This window comes from Pyrgilauda ruficollis, unplaced genomic scaffold (assembly GCF_017590135.1).
Source record: "Pyrgilauda ruficollis isolate IOZ18807 unplaced genomic scaffold, ASM1759013v1 scaffold24, whole genome shotgun sequence".
NCBI lineage: Eukaryota > Metazoa > Chordata > Aves > Passeriformes > Passeridae > Pyrgilauda > Pyrgilauda ruficollis.
In genome coordinates, this window is record NW_024523648.1 from 6,022,676 (window position 1) to 6,043,393 (window position 20,718).

Sequence of the window (20,718 nt, forward strand, 5' to 3'; positions counted from 1 at the left end):
TCCTGCTAAAAAAACTATAATGATTTTTTTTCTGCTAAAGTACAGTGATTTTTTGATAATGTATGGATAAAGTATTTAGCTGTTGATATTGTATTATTTTGATGCAGCTCAATCCCCTTTGAAGAAAGAGTGGTGACTGTCCTTCGCTGGCTGCAGCTGCCTGAAGATGAAAGGTAGGTATACATTTGTGAGTGTGAGTTCCTGTTTGAGGGGTATTGCAATTAATTACTTTGTAAACACAATTTCTGTTTTAAACAATATCTTATGCTTTATTCTAACAATGTTGAAATATTATTTAGTGCAAACCTGTTTCTATGACTGAAAACTTTTTAAATTAAGTTGCATCTCTCAGTTTAATGTATTTTTTCTCTAAATGACAGCATTATTTCCAATATGTGATCTCCATTGTTGAAATATAATCTCTTCAAACTGTCTCAACATGTATGTAAAATATTACATTTTTGGTACTGTTTGATATAGACCACACTTTTACACTCTGTATTTAGAAGAACCAGATTCCTCGGGCCATAAGTTTGGACCAGTAAGCAGCGGAGTAAGTAGTTTTGTAGTTTCTTAATTTTTTTTTTTAAGTTTGACACTTTACTCTGACCTTCTAAGTTTCATAATTCACATTAGGTTAACTGAGATCATGTGAATTCTCATGTATTCTTTATTTCAGTAACTTTTAAATTACCAATGTATGTTTGGGTATGTCTTGTATGTTCTTTTATTTGCATCCTACCTTACTGATGGTTGATGTTGATTTTTGGCAGGGGAGGGGAATGGGGACAGAAAATTTGTATAATTTCAATTTAGCAACAGCAGAGGTTTGTATAACAATGTCCAAGTTGTGGTGGTGAAGTATGTTACAATTGACAAAATGACAATGTTACAATTGTCATTCATTTCCCCCCAGTCTCTGTGCTAAGGTTAGGTGGATTTTGGCTTTATTTCCCTGCAGTTATAATTTATGCCTTCTCAGAAAGAGACAGATGAAAGGAACATTGGCCTCATCACAGTCTGTGATTTATTCTATAAGTAAGAAGTCTTTGGGACTGCTACTGTCTTAAAAAGCACTGAATAACTTTACATTTTAAAATGCCAAAGTAAAAAATTCAAAGGAAAAAGTTCTTGGAAATTCAGGACCTTTGTAAAATTCTCCCATCTTGAACAGTCAGGGAGTTTAGGCATCATAAATAGGTATTTAGCTTCAGTGGTGATAGGAGTAAAAAAAACTCTTGCCAATTCCTCTTGAGCTGTGATTAGTTGCTATTTGTGTAAGAAGTAACAGACATAATTGGAACTGCAGTATAGGGAACTTGATTAAATTGGTTATCTTTTTCTTTGCTTAATAAGTGGATCTAAAGTTCTGTATGTCAGGAATGCTATGGTGAGGAGGTTGAGGATTTGCATATAGTCTCTGCAGGAGCATCTCTTCTTTGTTAATACAAAGCAAGACAGCTTGTACTAGTAGTTCAGTGAGGTGACAGAATTACTTCATTGGAAAATACTTTTTTTTTTAACCTAGCAAGTATTCAAAGTAGCTCCATTGCTGTACCTCTGCAAGTGAGCTAGGGCCCCAGACCCCTGATCACAAGCAGTGCTAGACTAGTAGTTCATTGTTTGGCCTTTTCAGTTTCTTTAGAGTATTTTGACTGGATATTAGTCTCAGAGCACAGTTTCAAGGACAGTTTGCTCCAATTCCCAACAGACATTTTGAGGAAGAGTATTGCAGGCTTGGCTTACTCTCTTCTATCAGCACATTAGTATCTGCATCCTTTGTCATTCCTTGCTGTCCTTGGTTGTGCCCAAGCACAATGCAACAAGCATCCTCAGTTTCATACTTTAAAAACCACCCTTACTGGTTATAATCTGTGAGGTGGTTTTTGTTTGATGCTTTTGTTCGGGGTTATTTTCCATTTTTTTTAAAGCATCTGCAACTGAAATAGCACGTAAAAAGGTGTAGCTGTTTCTTGGTGCAGTATGCAGAAAAAAAATTGGGCTAAGTGCTGTATAGTGTAGACATAGGCAATCTTCTGTAGGTGGAGTTAACTCTGAAACGTGCACGTGATATGCAGTCTGCAGGCTCTCATTTTTATTTAGACATATTTAACAGTATTTTTAACACTTACTTTGCATTCTTATTTTTGTCCTGCAGGTCATTATGGCGTTACAGAGAGTGGACAAAATAGTAGGGATGCTGATGGATGGTCTAAAGCAAATGAACTTGCATAAATGCCTGAACATTATTTTTATATCAGATCATGGTAAATTTGATTTTATGAAATATATCACAACTTTGAAGAACTGTCTTTATAAAGTAATATTCTGAATTTATACTTATATGTTTCTGGCAAGGTTAACAAAGCAAGTAATACCTATAAAATATGTTTTATATTATTAAGATGATATGACAAATAGAGTAAGAGAGTCAAACTATTTTATGAAGGGGTAAAGAAGTGGAGAACATAGGGAGGAATTAAGTAATTTTCATATTTTATTTCTAATTCCTTTTGTGACTATTACCAGATGATAAAAGAAATAGAATAGAAAATGTGTACTGTAAAAAGATAGATTTCATTTTCTTCTGTCTTTTAACTGCACTGCACAGCAACAGTTTACAAATTGCTGAGGAACTGAAAAGACAAGCCATATCTTCTTTTTTTATTATCAGTTCCTTTATATGTTATTAGAAGACTGTGAATATGAAACTTTGATTTATTTGTCTAGCTTTTCTGTGTATCTGGAATTATTTCTATAAATTGCATATTTAAGCATTTTTTTCTACTTCTTTTCTTGACAAATGAAATATAAGCACACTTTCATGCAGCACAAAATTGACTTGTAAAGCTCTTTGCCACAGGAAATGATGGAAGTCAAATATCTGTACAGGCTTATAAAAATTATTACATTAATGGAGTGTAAACCTGCCAGGAATTATTTGAAGTAGGAGTTTAAATGCAATGAACAACTGGAAGCCCCTTTCTGAAAACTGATAAAGAATACTGTGAGAAAGACCAGTCAATAATTTTGTGCTTATTGGTTATTTCTTTATATATGTACTGAACATTATTAGGTAGGATACTGGGCTGAATTACTGTTTGGTCTGACCATTACTACTGTTCTTAGGCTCATAATAGTTCTTTTCCCTTTAGAGAAGAAAGTTTGTCTATTTATTAGATTGAAGAGTCTTTCTCAGCTGAGTTGGCTGATAGTGTTTATCTGTGCTTGGTTTTTTATCTTCTATGCATGTGTATTGTGGTCTTCTTGGGTCAGATGCTTTGGGATTGCTGTTAAAAAAATCAGAGAAATTACATTTCTGACCTCTACAACTGAAGTTACATGTTTCCTTAGCAAGGTTCCTACACTGATATTCCTTTACACTTTACACTTTAAAAGAAAATGTATTTTCTTTTACAGGGATGGAAGTAGGGAGCTGCAGAAAAACAGCATATCTGAACAGCTATCTAGACAATGTCCAAGATTTCATAGTTGTACCTGGTCCTGCAGCTCGCCTAAGACCTAATAATGTTCCAGATGAGTATTTCTCTTGTATGTAGTTGCTAAACTAACTTTTGTTATTGGGTTATATGTTTTTGTACATTTCAAATACAAACTTAGGATTCAAATACAAATACTTACACGTATTCCATTAGTAAACTTGAGTGAATGCACTTAGCTACAATCTGGACAACGATGAAGAGGAAATACTGAATAGTGTGTGCAATTGTGTTTTTAAAGACCATTTGACTTTCCAAGTCTGAAAGTGTATTTGAATTCAACATTCAAATACACGAAAACATTTTGTGAGCTGTCTCAGAGTTACCAACTGCAAATGCCTTCTGCCTTGTGAATGGCATTCCTTCTAATAAGATCACCCGTGCACAAGACAGCCCAAAAATCCTTCCTTCACATCTCACCTCATTTCCTTATTCATTAAGTTTTGCATAAATTTGCAATATTGCTGTCTTAGAGAAATGTTAAATTGTTACTGTCATTTATATATTATTTTGAGTATTATATTTCCTAGTTAGAAAAAATGGGCCTAATAGCCTGACAGTAACTGAGTAAACCACGAGTAAACATAAATAATAAAACAGAGTAAAAAATCAATGAATATTTACAAATTTTAAATGCTGATTTGTTAAGCAGTCTTATTTTAGGCTAACGTTTAATCCCTGCAATTTTTCGTACTTTTTAATGTTGAGTGCAGAAGCTTTCTTCTTGTTTCATAGCATTTTTTTGGGGTGTGTTGGTTTTTTTCTGTTGAGATTATTGTTCTCTGTGCCCTTTAAAACTTGTAGACCTCAACCCCAGTGACTTTGTCCTGTTTACTTCACTGCTTGATGCTATTCTAAACTGTTTAAAATGTTTACTTGGAGCACATGGGAGTCAAATGCAGTGTCAGATTCTCCCTGGAGAACTTCAGGAAGAGGAGAAGTGGCGCATCTCCTCCTTTGGACCTGTGCTCTATTACAATGAATTAGCACAGCTGTCTTTGTAGCATAGCATGTATCTGTGCAGGAATTATGAATGGTTCGCTTGCCAGGGTAATCCTTTAGGTACTTGAGTCAAGTGTTGGATATCAGAGTCAGGACAGAGTAACTGTGAAATGTAGCGGGCCTGTGTTACGCAAAATGTCAAACTACATGATGTAATGGTCCCTTTTGGCTTGAGCCTAAGCATCTGAAACTTAGCCAGCTGGTGCTTGGCTTTCTTTCTAAGGGTATTTGCTAAACAAAACTGCTGTCCTGGTAGTTGCATTTGCGTCTTTTTCTTTAAAGGCTTATTAGCAAAGAAAAATTCACCTTGGTTTAACACAGCATTTAGTTGCTTTTTTTCTGAAAACTTGCTTCTTGGATTATTTTTCTAACTGTGGCTAATATAGCTTAATGTAAGTATAGTTAACTTTTAACTAATAAATTTAACTAAAGTTTAACTAATATAGTTTAAATTTAAAGCTGTAAATAAGTAATCAAGGGGAAGAGAGGCTGAACTGAACTTTTATAAAAGCAATACTTGATAGTTTAGGGATTATCTTGCTCTATATGGTTTTCACTTTGGAAAAATAATTTTTTACACCCAGATATTTATTGAAACTTATAATTTGTGTTACATGATGGGAATGTTTTCATTTTACATCTGATCTTTTTAAACTTAGGTGACTAATACTTACCTATGATTCTTCCAGTTAATTATGAAGGCATTGTGAGAAACCTCACGGTAAGTGTTGTCTTATCTGTTGCTCTAGCTTAATTTCTGCTGACATTTATAGGTATTTTACAGCATTAGCTGTTTTCTGGGCAATTTACATACTATGTGTACTTTGATTCAGTGACAGGATGAGGGGACATAATCTTATACTGCACCAGGGGAGGTTTAGGTTGGACATCTGGAAGAATTTTTTCTAGTTGACAGGGTGATGTTTAGTCATAGCTGTACTTGATGATCTCAGAGGTCTTTTCCAACCTAATTGATTTTGTGTTCGACCTTCGGTTAACAGCAACAACAGCAAAAGTAGTTCCACACAGGGGAAGGTGAAATTTGAATAGGGTGACATACAGCTATTGGATTGTGCATTAACTAAAGCTTTGTGTTCATTTCTCTGTATTGTGTTTTTCTTCCAACTGGAGAACTTGTGTATCTGGACCATACTAGCTGAGGGCCACATCAGTGTAAAGCTCAGCTCTATTGCCAGGACACACACAGGATTTTTTTGCTCACACCTTTTTGATAAACAGCTTTGAGAGATGATATTGAATTTTCTTTTTTTTTTGGGGGGGGGTGTCAGTTGCAGTGTAATGAATTTGCTTTTTTGCTCTGTCCCTGGCTTCTGTTCTCATCCCTGCACCGTAATCTGTTTGCCTCTCATTTGTGCAGACACTGCTGTTGGTGAGAACAATGCTGTTTGTATAGATGACTTCATTATTCAAAAATTCCAATATTACAGTAGAGATTTTGTTTTGTAGATTTTTTCCTTTTTAAAATCATTAATGGATCTTGGTTCATAAAAAAGTTTATTTGTCCCTGTGTGATCAGTCTAAAAATCCTAAATGTCTGTTACCTTCTCTATTACAGAGCTGTAGACTTTTTGCACTGGACAATCTCTTATCACTTTTTTGAAAAAGTGAAAAGTATCATGATGTGAAAGTATCATGATGTTCATGTCTTAGTGTAATTCTTTATAATTTCAGGCAGTACCATTTGGTTCTATATTAATGTAGGTTGTAAGAGAAAAAAACCCAAATTTTTTTTCCATAATGCAATATTAAATATCTTTTAATAACTACTGAATCCAAAACCAGTCAGTATTTGTGATTTTAGTATTCATTAATATATCTCAGATCTTATGATTCCAAACCTGGTGGAGTTACATTGTTCTTAGTGGAAGTTATTGCAGACCATTTGCAGTTGATGTACTTTGTAAGAACTGTGATGACATAAAATACTCATTTCACCAAAATTTCCTTATGTTTTAATGTAAACATTTCAGTGCATAAAACCAAACCAGCCTTTCAAAGCTTATATGAAACAGCTGCTGCCCAAGCGTTTCCATTATTCCTATAATGACCGGATCGAACCGCTGCACTTTTATTTAGACTCCCAGTGGCAGCTTGCTCGGTAAGTTTCAGTTCTCAGTACCCAACCGTACAACAAATAATTTATTGTTTTCTCTGCCAAGTGCTTAGAGTTCAGTGATAGCTGTTAGAGTGTGATATTCTTGTTTGTCATAGCAAAGGGACATTGCAAAGGAACAATGCCTTCTTTTTTCCACGGGTTTTGCTGGCCTGGGGAGGCTAAATTCTAAACTGGCAGCTATTGATATTCTGCCTGCTGGGCATGGAGGTAGTGGCAGGTTAGAAATTAAGGTCCTTTCTCTCAGATACTTGAGCACATCTTGCCATGCTGTTGGAATTTCCAAAGTGAGTCCATGAAAGCAGAGCATGTAAATAATTTCTAGGTTGAATCAGTCTTGTCAGTCATTGAACTGAGTCCATGGTAGTTAATTACTTTATGTGTTTTGATTAAAGCGTTTACAAGTCCCAGAACAGTGGTATCTGTTGTAATGGTATTAATTTTGAGCACCTCTGTGATACTTCAGGGCTTTCATCATGGAAGAGTTTTTCAGTGCCCTTCAGTAAGTCCTGTTGTGTAACACTATAGATATGTGCAAGTTGTGCAAATCAGGTTTGGGTTAATAGAACTGCGTGTTTATATAGTGTGTATGGACCTAGTACAGGTTAGATGTTTGTTTCTATTAGACTGTAAGATTCCCGTCTAAATGGTCTAAATTAGGTTAGTGTTTTTATTTAAAAAATATTGAGAATATACTTAAAGTACTGTAAAGTTGTTACTTAAGTGACAGTGAAATGAAAATCTTTTGGCCTGAAACGAATTTTCTTCTTTCATGTCATGTGATTTGACTTTAAATGACTCTGATAGACACATGAAAATTCCAAAGGGATAACATTTGCAGAGAAAATTACCATTCTAATTTTAAAGGCATTCTTTTCCCAAGCACTAGACTTCTCATTCTCTATGGACAATCTTCTAAGTATGTTTTAACAGAGAAGTAAATACATCATCACAGAATGTACTTGATGCCGATGTGATTTGTGAGTTATGTAAACTGTGTATTTTTAATAGAAAACCACTTGAGATTAAAAGCTGCAAAGGTGGATTCCATGGCTCAGACAATCGCTTCCCCAATATGCAGGTGAGGTTTAAATTTATGTTAGCTCTTATTTTTAATTTCCTCTGTTTCCAGATGCTGTGTTTGCTGGGTGTTGAGGTTTGTTTTTTGTTTGGTTTTTGTTTGTTTGATTTAAGATCTGTGATATTATTCCATCTGCAGTTAAAGAAATAAAACATTTATAGGACTGATATTGCCACGTGCTGGATAACCCACAAAAGTAAGGAGAGTCTTGAACTTCTCTTTAATGAGAAATGGGAAGAGATCATAGGGAAACTTGAAATCAGATCCTCAGTTTTAAGTGGGGATGTCACTTAACCTATCCTCTGTCTTATTTTCTGCTATCAAGAAAACGAAAGCCAATGTTCTTGATTTCAAAAAGCTGTGTGAAGGATTAAAATCCACAAACCATTGTGAGGTACTTAGAACTATATACAGTGAATATGTGTAAAATACTTTTATAAAGAGAAATTAATGTATTACATGGACTTTGTAGGTCTTCTCATGAAACTTGTTTTCAATAATTTTCTTTCTTAAATGCCTTTTTTTTTTTCATGTGTTGTAGAGTTATATCACTTTGGCACCAAACTGTTTTTAAAATTGTATCAATTTACCCTTCCAGGATTATATTTCTTCCCTGATTTGACAATGGAAAACCTGTTGATAGTGTTTCTAGTAATGGGTTGCAATCAGCAAGCCCTGTGATGCCATATGTATTCCATCTCTCTCTGCTGCAGTTTGACTGTAAATTTTTTTCAGTAGGTTGACTCTATTCAGACTTTTTTGCCACACTTGGGATTGTCAGTTCATAGCACCCCTAACAAGTCCTAAACCAGATATAATTTATCCTTTTTGTTGCTACCATTATAGCAACATAACAGTATTTTGTACTCTGTTACCAAAAACAACAGAAAGGAGGTAGCATGTCCCTGCCTCATCTGGTTCAAATTAGGCTGGTTGAGCACATTATTAGCCTGCAGATTCTAGTATCAACAGTTGCAAAATAATGCCCTGTGTTATGCTTTGATCTCAAAAAAAGGAGTTAAGAGTTGAGTTTTAGCCTCTGCTTTTGCCACACAGCTATGAAATTTGAGACAATTGCATTGTTCGCAAAGAGCTTGGAGATCTTTTCCAGGGCTGAGCTATACAGTGTAAAACATCCGTCACTCATCCAGTATCTTGATACCACAGATGTGTGCAATCTGTTTCTCTTCATTAAAAATAAGCTGAATAACTGAGGATAAGTTTTAAAACAATATTTTTGGCAGCAGTTGAGCTTAAGCATTTGTTGCCCTTGCCTCTTTGCTCATGCAGCAAACCCTGCATATGCTGGTGTAACATTTGGGTGGCTGCAGTGTCAAGTAGGTTGGGGAATTGAACCAGAAGGAGAAGAGCCAGCAGGAAAAAAAAAAGGCTGCAGTGTCAAGTAGGTTGGGAAATTGAACCAGAAGGAAAAGAGCCAGTAGGAAAAAAAAAGGAAAGGTTTTTGAGCTGGCCGCATTCCTGGATCAGGCCCAGTACAGCTCAGGAAGTGGTGCAAGAAGAAAAAACAGCTGCAAACCAGGCATGGAAGCCTACGATCCTACCATTGCTTAAACCACTTAAAGCATTGCTACCAACAGATGTTTTTATAGCCCCAAGTTAAAAGCTTCCAAATTGTTTACAGGATGTGACATGTGATGGTTACTTTGGATCAACATTTCCATTAAATCTTTTAAAGCATTTAAGAAAATACCTTTTCTTCAAAAGCAGAGAAGAGCAAGGGACATCATAAATGGCTAAAGGCAACAATGAGACAGAATTGGGTTTCCTAGTACTCTTCTACAACTTTTGAAAATTCTTCTTATACATCTACTTTTTTTTTTAAAAAAAAGAAAACCACATGCTTTTGACTTGATACATACTGTGTTGGTAAAAAGATTAAGATTCCAAGATTAAGTTCTTGGAAGAAAATGCCCTCTGAGTGTAAAGATAATTTTCATTTCAATTTGTCTTAAACAGAATTCCACTATACTTTTCTCTGTAAATCCTAGGCTATCTTTATTGGTTTTGGACCAGGATTCAAGTCTGGTACTCAAGTCGATCCATTTGAAAACATTGAAGTATATAATTTAATGTGTGGTAAGTACAATGGATGGGGGTCAGTTTTGTTCAGTAAGGTATAATATATTTTAAGAGATTGTTAAGTGTCCTCAGAAACTCATCCTTAAGAATTGCTGCTGATTTTCACAAATCAGCTGTTTGTTTTTCTGAGAAAGGGCCATCTCTAAATGACTAACAGCAGTTTAAGATCTACTGGTCTGGCTACCTTGTCTATCTCTTTTTCACTGGTCACACTCTGTATTCCTCTGGCTTTTCCCCAGCTGGTGCTTTGACTCACCACTACTAAAAATGGCTGCTTCAAAATCTCTCTACCATCATGAAGCGAAACCTCCTTTCCTTCCTCTTTCAAACACAATGTTACTGTGACTCCTTATTCCTGTGGCCGTTCTTCATTCTGTATTTAATGGTTTCTCCAAAAGTCTGTCACTAGATTTACCACTTTCTGTTCATTTATTCCCCTTGAGGTCCTCACCTGTTTTCCATTATTTCCTGCCTACTTCCCTCTCTGGTTAGAACCTGTACTGTTTCTGTGAGAAGAAAAGTATACAAAAGAGTTTGATCCAGAAAATACATACGAGTACTGCAAATGCTTGAGATTGGTGGCTGTATTCAAGCGACTTGCTCAACCTTACAAGAAGATTAGTACCATACTGAACACTAGCTAAGAATGTGTGTGGACCCTTTTAAAGAGGCTACATTGCTTTTCTTTTTGGTTGTTATGAGCAGCAGGCAGTGAAGCTTTGTCTCATCCATGCTTGTAAGCACAATATAATCAACTGTGCATTACAATCTTTCTCCTCCTGTTAATATCACTTGAATTCTTTCATAGATTTGCTTGGTGTGAAGCCAGCCCCAAACAATGGAACTCATGGACGCCTAAACCATCTATTAAAGCACCCTGTTTACACCCCCCACCATCCCAAAGAAACAAGTCATCCTTCTGAATGTTCTGTGGTGAGAGAAAGAGCCTTTTCAGTGAGCCTTGGCTGCTCCTGCAGGACAGCGGTAAGTGCTGAAATGGTTAAAATTGTGAAGGCAGAAGTCTGTGTTGTATTTAAAGACTGCAACTTTTCATTCTCCAGATAGTTTTACAGTCTCTTACTATTGGTTTCAAAATCAAATCTTGCTTGGGGTTAGTGAGTGCTATCCTGTATTTGTGTATTAATTTTTTGCAGATTGCTTGTGTTAAGTCACATTAATTTCTGAAGAGCCTGGAAAAACTCCAGAGAAGCTTGATGGGGAAAGCATTCAGTTCTTGGCTTGCCTCAATTATGTTGAAATTTCTATTCTGTGAATATTGTGTTTGGGCTGTGATTTTTGAGCCTGTAGATTTGCTTGTGGTAAAACCAATTTGTTACTGGAAATTTCCTGTAGTTCCTCTCCAGTACATGTCAGTGAGTTCTGTGTATGTATAACTTGTAAAACAGAAGTTACATTTAAGTGTGGTACCGACTCATCAGGTGCTTTGTAGAATCTCACTGCTTGTCCTTTATTATTATAGGGCTTGCCAATAAGGGATTTTCATCAGCGTTTAAATTTTACTGAAACAGAAGGTAAGAATTTCAGATAATAATATAAAATTTAAAAGCTAACAATAACAAATTATTAGTTGTCAAATATTTTTACGTTTTTAAACTTCCAAGCAACTCTCAAGTAAATTATGTGAAAATTCTTTTAAGTACTTGCTGGAACTATAGTCCTGTCTGGAGAATTTGTGGATGCCTCACCCCTGGAAATGTTAAAGGCCAGGTTGGATGGGGCTTTGAACAACCTGGCCTAGTGTAAGATGTCCCTGCTCTTGACAGGGTTGTTGAAACTAGATGGTCTTTTTGGTCTCTTACAGCCCATACCATTCTATGATTCTCATGTTTTTGAATACAGTCCTCCTGAACCATTTGTTCTCAGGTAAATGTGTATCCTTATACGTGTGTCTTTATGGCATATGTGTTATCTGTTACTTTTGACTTCTCTAGTACTGAAGTAATGAGCATTCCAGAGTGGGAACCAAGAGTGTTGTATGGGGAAGTACCTGACAGCAAATCAATGCAAATAATGATACCCATAATGGCAGCATACTTTTAATGAGGCAAAAGGAGTATTTTATATGTTTGTTAAGTGGTCTTGAGTTGTTACTTCTTTTACTTATGCTTTATTTCCATTCATTGGACGTACACGTGCCATGTTTAAGCTGCAGTTTGCAAGGCTGTAGATGTGTTCACGAGTCATAAAACAAAGTAAACTATTTTGAGCATGAAACAGGTAAAACAGCAAGTAAAAAATGAAAACTGTAAGTCAAAATGGAACCTAGTCCCAGGTGCTAATGCCTTAATAGATGACATCAAGAAGATCAAGATGCCAGAAATAGGCTGATAGAGACCTTGCCTCATCTGTGTGTGTGTGTGTGTGTGTGTGTGTGTGTGTGTCGGTTCATGAAACCTTGGAGGTTTTAAGCAAATAAGCTGTATTTGGCAACACCCCACTATAACTCACTATTGTTCAGAACTGGACATAAATGCCACTTACTGGCAGGGTCCAGTATTTGCTCCTTATCCAGGGCTAATTCAAGGATTCTGTTGATTTGTGTAGTTTGTCCTGAAACAAAGAGTGGATACAGCTTTCTTGAATGTTTTCCACTAATGACAGGTCATCATTTTAAAATGTCTCCCAGAACCCTTTTAAAATAAGTCTTTGAGTATTTTAATGCTCATGAGTGCAACAAAATCAAATCCAGTTAGAACAATACGATGTGTTTTCTCCAAAGTGTGCCAGGGGTTTTGCTAAAACAGACTGAGTATCTCGGGGGGCTTTGCTTAACCTGGCTTTGAAGAAACTTGACAAGGCCAGACACAATAACATATTTCAGTTCTCTTTTGTAGAAATAGGAACTTAAGGCTCTAAACCTACATTTTTGAAGCAGCAGGATTTTGTCTTGAATTATCAGTGAGGCCTGGTATAGCACTGTTTTAACAGTAATAATTTCATTATGAATTGTATTGATTAAGAACTAATCAGATATTAAAGCATTTCACAGATGAAAGAATTCTAGTAAACAGCCTAGAAGTGCCTTAAGACTGTATAGAGTTTATTACTTACTTCAGTTTGCATGTTCTCTCATTGATTGTTGCAACTTGACAGTCTGTAAGGACAAAAAATTCTAACTGCATTTTTACTTTAATGAAAAAAATAAGGGTTTTTTTTTTCCCTCATGGGTGGAGAAGTAACTGTCATAATCTTCAAACTTTTTTGGTACTGTGGAAAAAACCCTGCATGTTCATTGCTCAATTTCTTTCCCTATGTAATACATTTGCCTTTAAACTGTATAATTATTTTTGGATGGTAAGGACCTATTTAATGGAAGATACACTTTGACACCTTCTTGATAATTTTATTCATGTAATGATTGAAAATATTTGAATCTTCAAAGGCAAAGTAGTGAGTCCTTGCACAGCTGAAAATCCAGTCCAATACTTCACTGTATTTTTTATTTAGATCTCTGTATTTCCTAGTCTTTTAAATGCATTTTTACATACAACCATGTGGTTTCTACTGAAATAGTAATTTCAAATCACCAGAATTGGTTTCTGGTGATCCCACATTTTTAAATTGAAACACAAAGTCAACAAAGACTTTAACTTTGCAACTTGAATTTATCTCCTGTTTTTAGCCGCAAAAGGTTTTGGTTTAAATATAAGCTTAATTAGTGCAGTATAAGTTTAAACGATTCTTTTATCCTGGCTTCATCACTTAATTTATTGCCTTAACCTAGAAACTATGCCTTTGATAAAATAATGAATTTTTTTTTTTCCATTTCTGTGGCTTCTGTTTGCTTGACTATTGAAAATTAAGGCAGCCTTAGGTGTATAAAAGAGGAGGGTACATAACAACCAGTATTAATTGAAAAGCAATAAGCACTATTTCTGTTGCAGTTGAGAAGACAAAGGAACTTAATTTACCCTACGGACGGCCCAGGGTTCTGCAGAAAAAACATAATTACTGCCTCCTTTACCATTACCGCTACGTGAGCGGGTACAGCAGGGACTACAGGATGGCTCTGTGGAGCGCGTACACTCTTGGCAGAGATGTAAGTATAAGAAGAAAAATTAGAAGCACCCTTAAAAAGTAAAAATCTAGAATGTCAGTTATTCCTGAAGGCTTCTTATATCTGCTGATGATAAGAGTCACCATGGTGGTGGAGTCACCATCCATAGAGGTGTTCGGGAAAGGACTGGATTTGGCAATTAGTCTAGTTGACAAGTTGATGGTCGGTCAAAGACTGGACTCAATTATCTTAGAGGTCTTTTTCCAGCTGAAATGGGTCTGTGCTATTATCTCCCAGGGAACTAAGTTGAACCACGTAAGATATAAAGTGGAAATTTGTGTAAGGTTCCGATAAGGATTGGCTTGGACTCTTCCATTTCTCAAAGTGAAACAGTTTACCTCCAGATTGAGCAGATCCATCAGGAAGTGAGGAGTCCATTGCCATTGGTACAGAACCCTTAGGAGACCGCGTTTGGTAGCATAGGTCTGCTACAGCAGTCTCTCAGTGCTGTCCTTAAAAACTGGACTCAGTGTGGGTTTCATAGTCTTTAAGCAGTTTGTAATGTGGCAGGATCCTTTTGAAAAAGTAATCTCAGGACCACCTTGAGCTGTTTATGCCCTGATATGATTCTTCTCTCAGAATATAATCCTGATTGGGGAAAAAAGAGATCAGTGAAAATAAAGCTGGTCTTTGTGGTCCTGAGCCTTATGCTTAAGATACATCTGTTCAGTGTAGAGTACCGATCTGATGAATGAAAGTTTTTTCAAGTTGGCCTTTCCCATTCAGAGAAAATTTAGGAGCCAGATCATGCTTAGGATAGTAGAGAATACTTTTAAATTGATTATCTGGCAATCATAGGTTTTAAATAATGACTGTTATAATTAAATTCAGCTAAACTCTGGCAAGATTTACTTGATCCTAAATATTTTTAGGGTAGAGGCATAAAGCAACCAGTTACTCTAACAAGTGGCCCACACATCTATTTTTCAATTATGTGAGTCTGCTTATCTGTCAGTAAATCATGTTGCCTTTAATGGGGACCTCTTGAGTCTCTTTTAGAAGATGTTATAATTGACTAAAGAGCTGCACTTCTGTTCACTTTAGTTCCAAGGTATATGAAGTGGATGGGAGGGCTTGTTTTCCACTGACATAAGAGGAACAATTCTTGCATCTTAGTTAAGCCCTTCACACTCTTAAAGGCAGCTGCAGCCAAATATTTAGAGTTCTACAGTCTCTCAAGAGAATTATTGTAAGTCAGCTTTCACAATGATACTTTCTTCTTGTTCAATAGGACCAATGGGTTTCTTCTACAGGAGCTGCCTCCAACTGTTTACACAACGATGTTCGTATTTCACAGAATCATAACCAGACCTGTTTGTTTTACAACAATCATCCTCACCTAACTTATGGATTTCTTGCCCCTCCAAGTAAGTACTGTGTCTTCGTTGTACAGCATGTCTGATGTACATGATTTGTAATGCAGCAGGTGTAGTCTTTTGTAGGTGTTCATGATACCTAATCAGAATACAAAGCGGTAGTTGCTGAATTGTTGCAGTTCACTTCAGCATATGAAAAAGGAAAACATTTTAGATGCTTCAGCAGTTGGTGGCTTGTCCAAGGTCACTTAGTACTTCCCAGAAGTTTTGACACTTATCATGCTTCTAAAGTGGCACCTCACAGAAGAAACTGGGAGGGACATGTAGACATTGAGTGAAGTCCAGCAAGCTGGTAAATTGCAGATTCACTCTGTATACGTGGATAAATTGTTTGTGAACTGTTGCTGACCTGATATGGAAGTATTTTTATTGACTCTACTGCACTGAATACCAAGGAGCAGGTTATTTAAACATCCACATCAAACATAGTTTGCAAAGTTCTAACAGAATCCTATATTTAAATCTAGATTCTACAGTCATGGAAAGTTGGCCTGACACTCATGAATTTTATTTCTCTCCCCACAATTCAGAAGCCTGTCCTGATATTTTTAAATCCCATTAAATTTGGCAACTCTGTATCTGACAAGTGCAATTGCTGTTGCTACTAAGATTATTTATTATAGATGGAATCTGGCAGGTACTGAAGTCAGCACTTACACCCACATCAGTTTTGGAAAATGAAGTTAGGTCAGCTCCATCTCAATGTTCCTACACTGATCACTAAAAGCACGGAAATGCAAGTTTAAAGTAACAAATCCATGTAATTAATTGTCCTTTCTTTGTTTCAGATTTTATGACAGATGCAAAGAAACCTCACTATGATGCCTTGCTTACCAGCAACATTGTACCAATGTATCCTGCATTTAAAGGTATTTTATTTGTATGCTTGTTTTATGTCCATAGTTGAATAGAAGACTGCTGGTATTGTGCTGGCTTCCAGATCATGCACATGATCCCTGGTTCCTGGGAGAGAAGAAGTATGAGATGGTTGGCTGAGAGAAAATAAGCATATTCCTGGTGAAAAAGAAGGATAATTGTGGTACTTCTGGAAAAAAAAAAAGATATATCCTGGTTTTTTAATGGGATACTGTTCAATTCTTAATTGTAATTTAAAATATTATTTAGGTTATATATGTCAGGACATGGAGCAGTGGATGCTGCTGCCCAGTTGTATGCAACCTTTAAAAACAGCAAACACCTGTAGAATTTATTTTCCTAGCTTATCATGTCTGTCTATACTCCACTGAATACTCTGCAGAGTTGTATTGTGAAGATTGCAGCTTATCATGTCTGTCTGTACTCCACTGAATACTCTGCAGAGTTGTATTAGCAGCTTCTATGGTGAAGATTGTTTCCTGATCCCATTACTGTGTTTCAGTGTTATGGAACTACTTCCATCAACACCTGCTGCCTGAATATGCTGCAGCCAGGAATGGTGTCAATGTAGTCAGTGGTCCAGTGTTTGATTATGACTCTGATGGGCTCTATGATACCCCAGAAAAGTTGAAAAGGTGAGAACCTTTCAAATTCTAATCCTTTGTTTCTTTCCTCCAATACTGATCTGTTAGTAATTATCCTTCTTCAGAAAGACACACAAAAGAGCCTAAGGAGAAAAATAAGTTTAGAAAGAAGCAACAAGCCTGAAGAGAAAAATGCACCTTCAAAATGTGTCATGCTAAAACTGAAGGTGGAGTTTAAGAGAAGCTGTTGCATGTGGAATGATGTCTACCAGCCTGAAAACTTAGGACATTGCCTCTGTAGAAGAGGAGAAGGCAAGGGCTTATCCCTGGTGGCATGGTTGATACTTCCTGAGCTGGCAGTGTTCTACTACGAGTTGTGGGCAACACCAGTTAGCAAAATTGGCTCAAGCTAGCAGGCAGACAGATTCCTGCACTTGGGCTGAACTCTTCATCGCCTCTGGAGTTTTCTGCATTTTTATGGCAAATCAATTTGTTATACCTCATCAAACTTGTTATTTAGTCTACAAGCCAAACTTGATTTTCAAAAATAGTAATCTGGAATTTTCCTTCCAGACCTAAGCTTTCTTTGAACAAAATAGGTGCATTCATAAAATCGGATATAGCTGAATGTTGTCATTTGATCTTTGTCCAGGGATGATTTGGTGGATTTACAGAAAGATCTCTTGTATTTCAGATACCTTGGTAATTCAGAAGTTCCAGTTCCAACTCACTTCTTCATTGTGCTGACTAGCTGTAAAAATACTTCTGAAACTCCTCTGGAGTGTGAAGGCTCTCTAGATGCCTTGTCTTTCATTGTACCTCACAGAGAAGACAACAGTGAAAGCTGTGCAGTAAGTAGTCTGTTTGGCCCCCATAAAGATCTGAAGTCAGGCTGGAGCTTGTTTTGTTGGATATCAGTGTTTTGTTGGATATCAGATATTAACTGGTTAGAGCCTTTGAAAATGGTACAGTCTACATGCTCATCTTGAGAGAGAAGACAATATTTTTGCAAACAGAATTACATCAAAGTCTGTGAATATGATCAAATGTGAAAATAGATCTGTTCAAAGCTTAGAGCTAGCAGAGTGGAGTCGGAGTATGCAGAGAGCATGAATTACATACAGACTTCTGTAATGCAACTATTCAGTCAACAGCTGAGAAGGACAAAGAGCTTCTAAGAGAACTCATCCATAACAAAAGTTCAGTGCTAAGGCCAAATGCATTCCCAGAAGGAGAAGACAGAGATGTTCCTGAAGAGCACTGGTTGCTTCTAGTTCAGGTACCTTGGCATTGTGGTGAGAACACACATAACTATGCTCCATATGCACCAAAAAAAAGTGTGGAAAGTGTGTAGACCAATCCTGCAGCAAGGAATCAGAGTCAGACACAGCTTTCAGAAATATTTTTATCATACTGATGGTAGATAAATGCTGGACCTAACTTGCCATTCCCCATTATCACCAACTGGTGCAGCTACAGGTTTTGTATACTGGAAGAGGTAACAGCAAGAACTAAATTCAGACAGGCTTCTATATATGTATAATCCTTGCACACTGTTTGTTAGATGCTTGCCAACAGTTATTGATTTCTGCCTTTATAAAACATCAAAATGTCTATTTTTAGTAGATTAAATGCATCTCAGGAGGAAAAAAAAAGTTTTACAGCCCCTTTTTTTTTCCTACTCTGTCCCAATAGGATGGCAAGTCTGAGTCCACGTGGGTTGAAGAGAGAATGAAGTTTCATACGGCTCGGATCAGAGATATAGAATTACTTACTGGACTCAGCTTCTATCAAGACAGAAAACAACCAATATCTGACATTTTACAGTTAAAAACATATTTGCCAACTTTTGAGACAGTCTGATTTTTCCTATGGAATGTTGTTATTCATGTCACAACTGATTTGTAAATAGACTTTTTTAATTAATGAAACCTTTTTTTTTAAAAATAAGCTGGAACTTTTATTGAGAACTCTTGACCAAATTGCTAGTAGAGAGGAGAGTGGGTGCCATATTTGTATCTCAGGGACTCCTGATGGACTATGCTTGTGACACAGAATGGCAGTGCCTGTCATTCCCACTTGGATGTGGTGGAACCATGTCCGTTACCATGCTAACATAATTTGGTCATCATAGTCACAGACACGAACACAAATGTTATCTTTCATATGCACTGGAGAGGGAGAATTTTATAAAGCATAGTTTATGATCAGCATTCTACTTTAAAAATGCAGACAGTTAGCAAATACACTTCTGGGAAAGAACTACATTCTTGGTGACCAAACAACAACACTCTTCTCACTCCAGTTTTCCTTGAAGTGTGAATTGCACTCTGAGCTTTTGGTGTCATAAAACAATGCAGCGTTATGGTGCAAGAAGCTATACTGGGGTCAGTAGAACTGGTGACTAAGCCTTCCCCCACATGGAAGAGACTCCTAGCTACAGGAATTCCGCCGGCTGGGAAGCCTTGGCATGTTGCTGCCCTCTGATGGCTCCAACACTGACGGAGAATTAGATGCATGTGCTGTACAGGCATCCTCAGAACGAGTGGGTGTACGATGCATCAAGTCACCCTGTAAATAAGAAAAATTATGTCAGGAATATGTCTGAGCTCCCAGAAGTAATTATCTTACTTCAAGCTAAACTTAGACTTGATGAAAAATTTTGCTTTATTGAAGTAAAGATGTGTTTCTCTGTTTGGTACATGTTTTTGTCAGCTGTGGTTTTGAAATCCCATTTTTGAATGCAGATGTTGTCAGAGATGCAAATTATAAAGAAGCATGTAATGACCTTTCTTGGAAACTTTCAGGCTACACAAACAGCTGCTACAGGCACTCAGGAGTGTAGGAACTCCCTCCTTTTCCAGTACACATATTGTCACCTTTGTAATTCTCCCACTCTCTAAAGCTGATGACCCAAAATTGGCTCTGTTATGTATAAAATTCAGCATAGCCAATTTCACATTTATGGTCTTCTCATTTAAAAAGGAGAAAATACATCACGCACAAGTATGTCAGAAGAGCCTGTAACTGCGCAGAGAGGCATTTGACCTTATAGCTTGGCCAGGACATGTTGAAGGCTGGATTCAGAGCCTGCTGAAGTCAGAGGAAGCTTTTCCATTAACTTCAGTTTGAGTGGGCTGAAGTTCTGGGACCATTTTTTTTTTAACCAATGTATTTTCTTGATCTTATGTTACAAGCATGATTTTTTTTTTCTCAAGTAGTTTCACTGTGTGAAATCTAAATGTGTTGTAGCAACCTCACAATACGATAGGACTGTGACAGCATTATTCAGTGTAACTGCTTTGTAATGTTGCCTGTGACCAATAAACCCATCAGAAGTACTGTGCTGTTTGTGACCCTTTCTGTACCAAATGCTACCAACAGGTGCAGTTATAGAGCACAATTTCACTTTTTCAGGGGGAGGATGGGAGTTGCTTCATTCTTTGCTCTATGAAGAGAATTTCTCCAGCTGTAATGTTAATTACATTTATTATTAGGAGAGAAAAGTAGGGAGAAAGATCATCGAGGTATTAAGGTGGTTTTTGTGCTGTTGTTGTTGGTTTTTTTTTTTTTTACAACTGGTACTGTCTCCTGAATACAAATAGGTATGTTGACATCTTAAGGTGATGCCAGTTTCCATTAAGAGGCAGGGCCAGCATCATAGCTCCTGAATAAAAATGGAACCAGTGTGTCTTCAAGCATGTGACTTCTGGTTTGACCTTTGATTTTGGAATGGAGAGCAGTTGTGAAAGCTATTATGGTCATCAAGACAGGGCAGGAGCTAAGTGGGGTTTGGGATGTGTCTTTGCCAGAAATTGACAAGTCAAATTGACAGTGAAGAGAGTTATTATCATTTAATGTTAGTGTATATATTTCTGCTGATTTAATTTCTTCTTTGGTTTTTAAAGACATTTGTAATGGTGGTATCAGAACGTATGAATAAATGCTGGTGCTAGTCCTGGTGTCCTGTGGCTAGTGCTACCCCAG

At 36.8% G+C, this 20,718-nt stretch overlaps 1 protein-coding gene and 1 long non-coding RNA gene across 3 annotated transcripts in view; both read left to right on the forward strand.

Annotated features, from left to right (window-relative positions):
• Positions 1 to 20,072, forward strand: part of ENPP1 (ectonucleotide pyrophosphatase/phosphodiesterase 1) — a 52,871-nt gene extending 32,799 nt beyond the window's left edge. For both annotated transcript variants that reach the window (XM_041470112.1, XM_041470113.1), the window contains 16 exons: positions 108 to 173; positions 481 to 553; positions 2,159 to 2,267; positions 3,421 to 3,552; positions 5,192 to 5,223; positions 6,494 to 6,621; positions 7,648 to 7,717; positions 9,727 to 9,814; positions 10,626 to 10,801; positions 11,298 to 11,349; positions 13,723 to 13,877; positions 15,127 to 15,262; positions 16,060 to 16,140; positions 16,650 to 16,782; positions 17,426 to 17,582; positions 18,427 to 20,072. In XM_041470112.1, the coding sequence (XP_041326046.1) occupies positions 108 to 173; positions 481 to 553; positions 2,159 to 2,267; positions 3,421 to 3,552; positions 5,192 to 5,223; positions 6,494 to 6,621; positions 7,648 to 7,717; positions 9,727 to 9,814; positions 10,626 to 10,801; positions 11,298 to 11,349; positions 13,723 to 13,877; positions 15,127 to 15,262; positions 16,060 to 16,140; positions 16,650 to 16,782; positions 17,426 to 17,582; positions 18,427 to 18,594 (1,756 nt within the window). In that variant the 3' untranslated portion in view covers positions 18,595 to 20,072. The remainder of the gene's footprint in view (positions 1 to 107; positions 174 to 480; positions 554 to 2,158; positions 2,268 to 3,420; positions 3,553 to 5,191; positions 5,224 to 6,493; positions 6,622 to 7,647; positions 7,718 to 9,726; positions 9,815 to 10,625; positions 10,802 to 11,297; positions 11,350 to 13,722; positions 13,878 to 15,126; positions 15,263 to 16,059; positions 16,141 to 16,649; positions 16,783 to 17,425; positions 17,583 to 18,426) is intronic.
• Positions 7,724 to 9,555, forward strand: LOC121354989. The gene is made up of 2 exons (XR_005955364.1): positions 7,724 to 9,058; positions 9,124 to 9,555. It is a non-coding gene; the product is annotated as an uncharacterized LOC121354989 (long non-coding RNA).
• Positions 20,073 to 20,718: the final 646 nt, after the last annotated feature.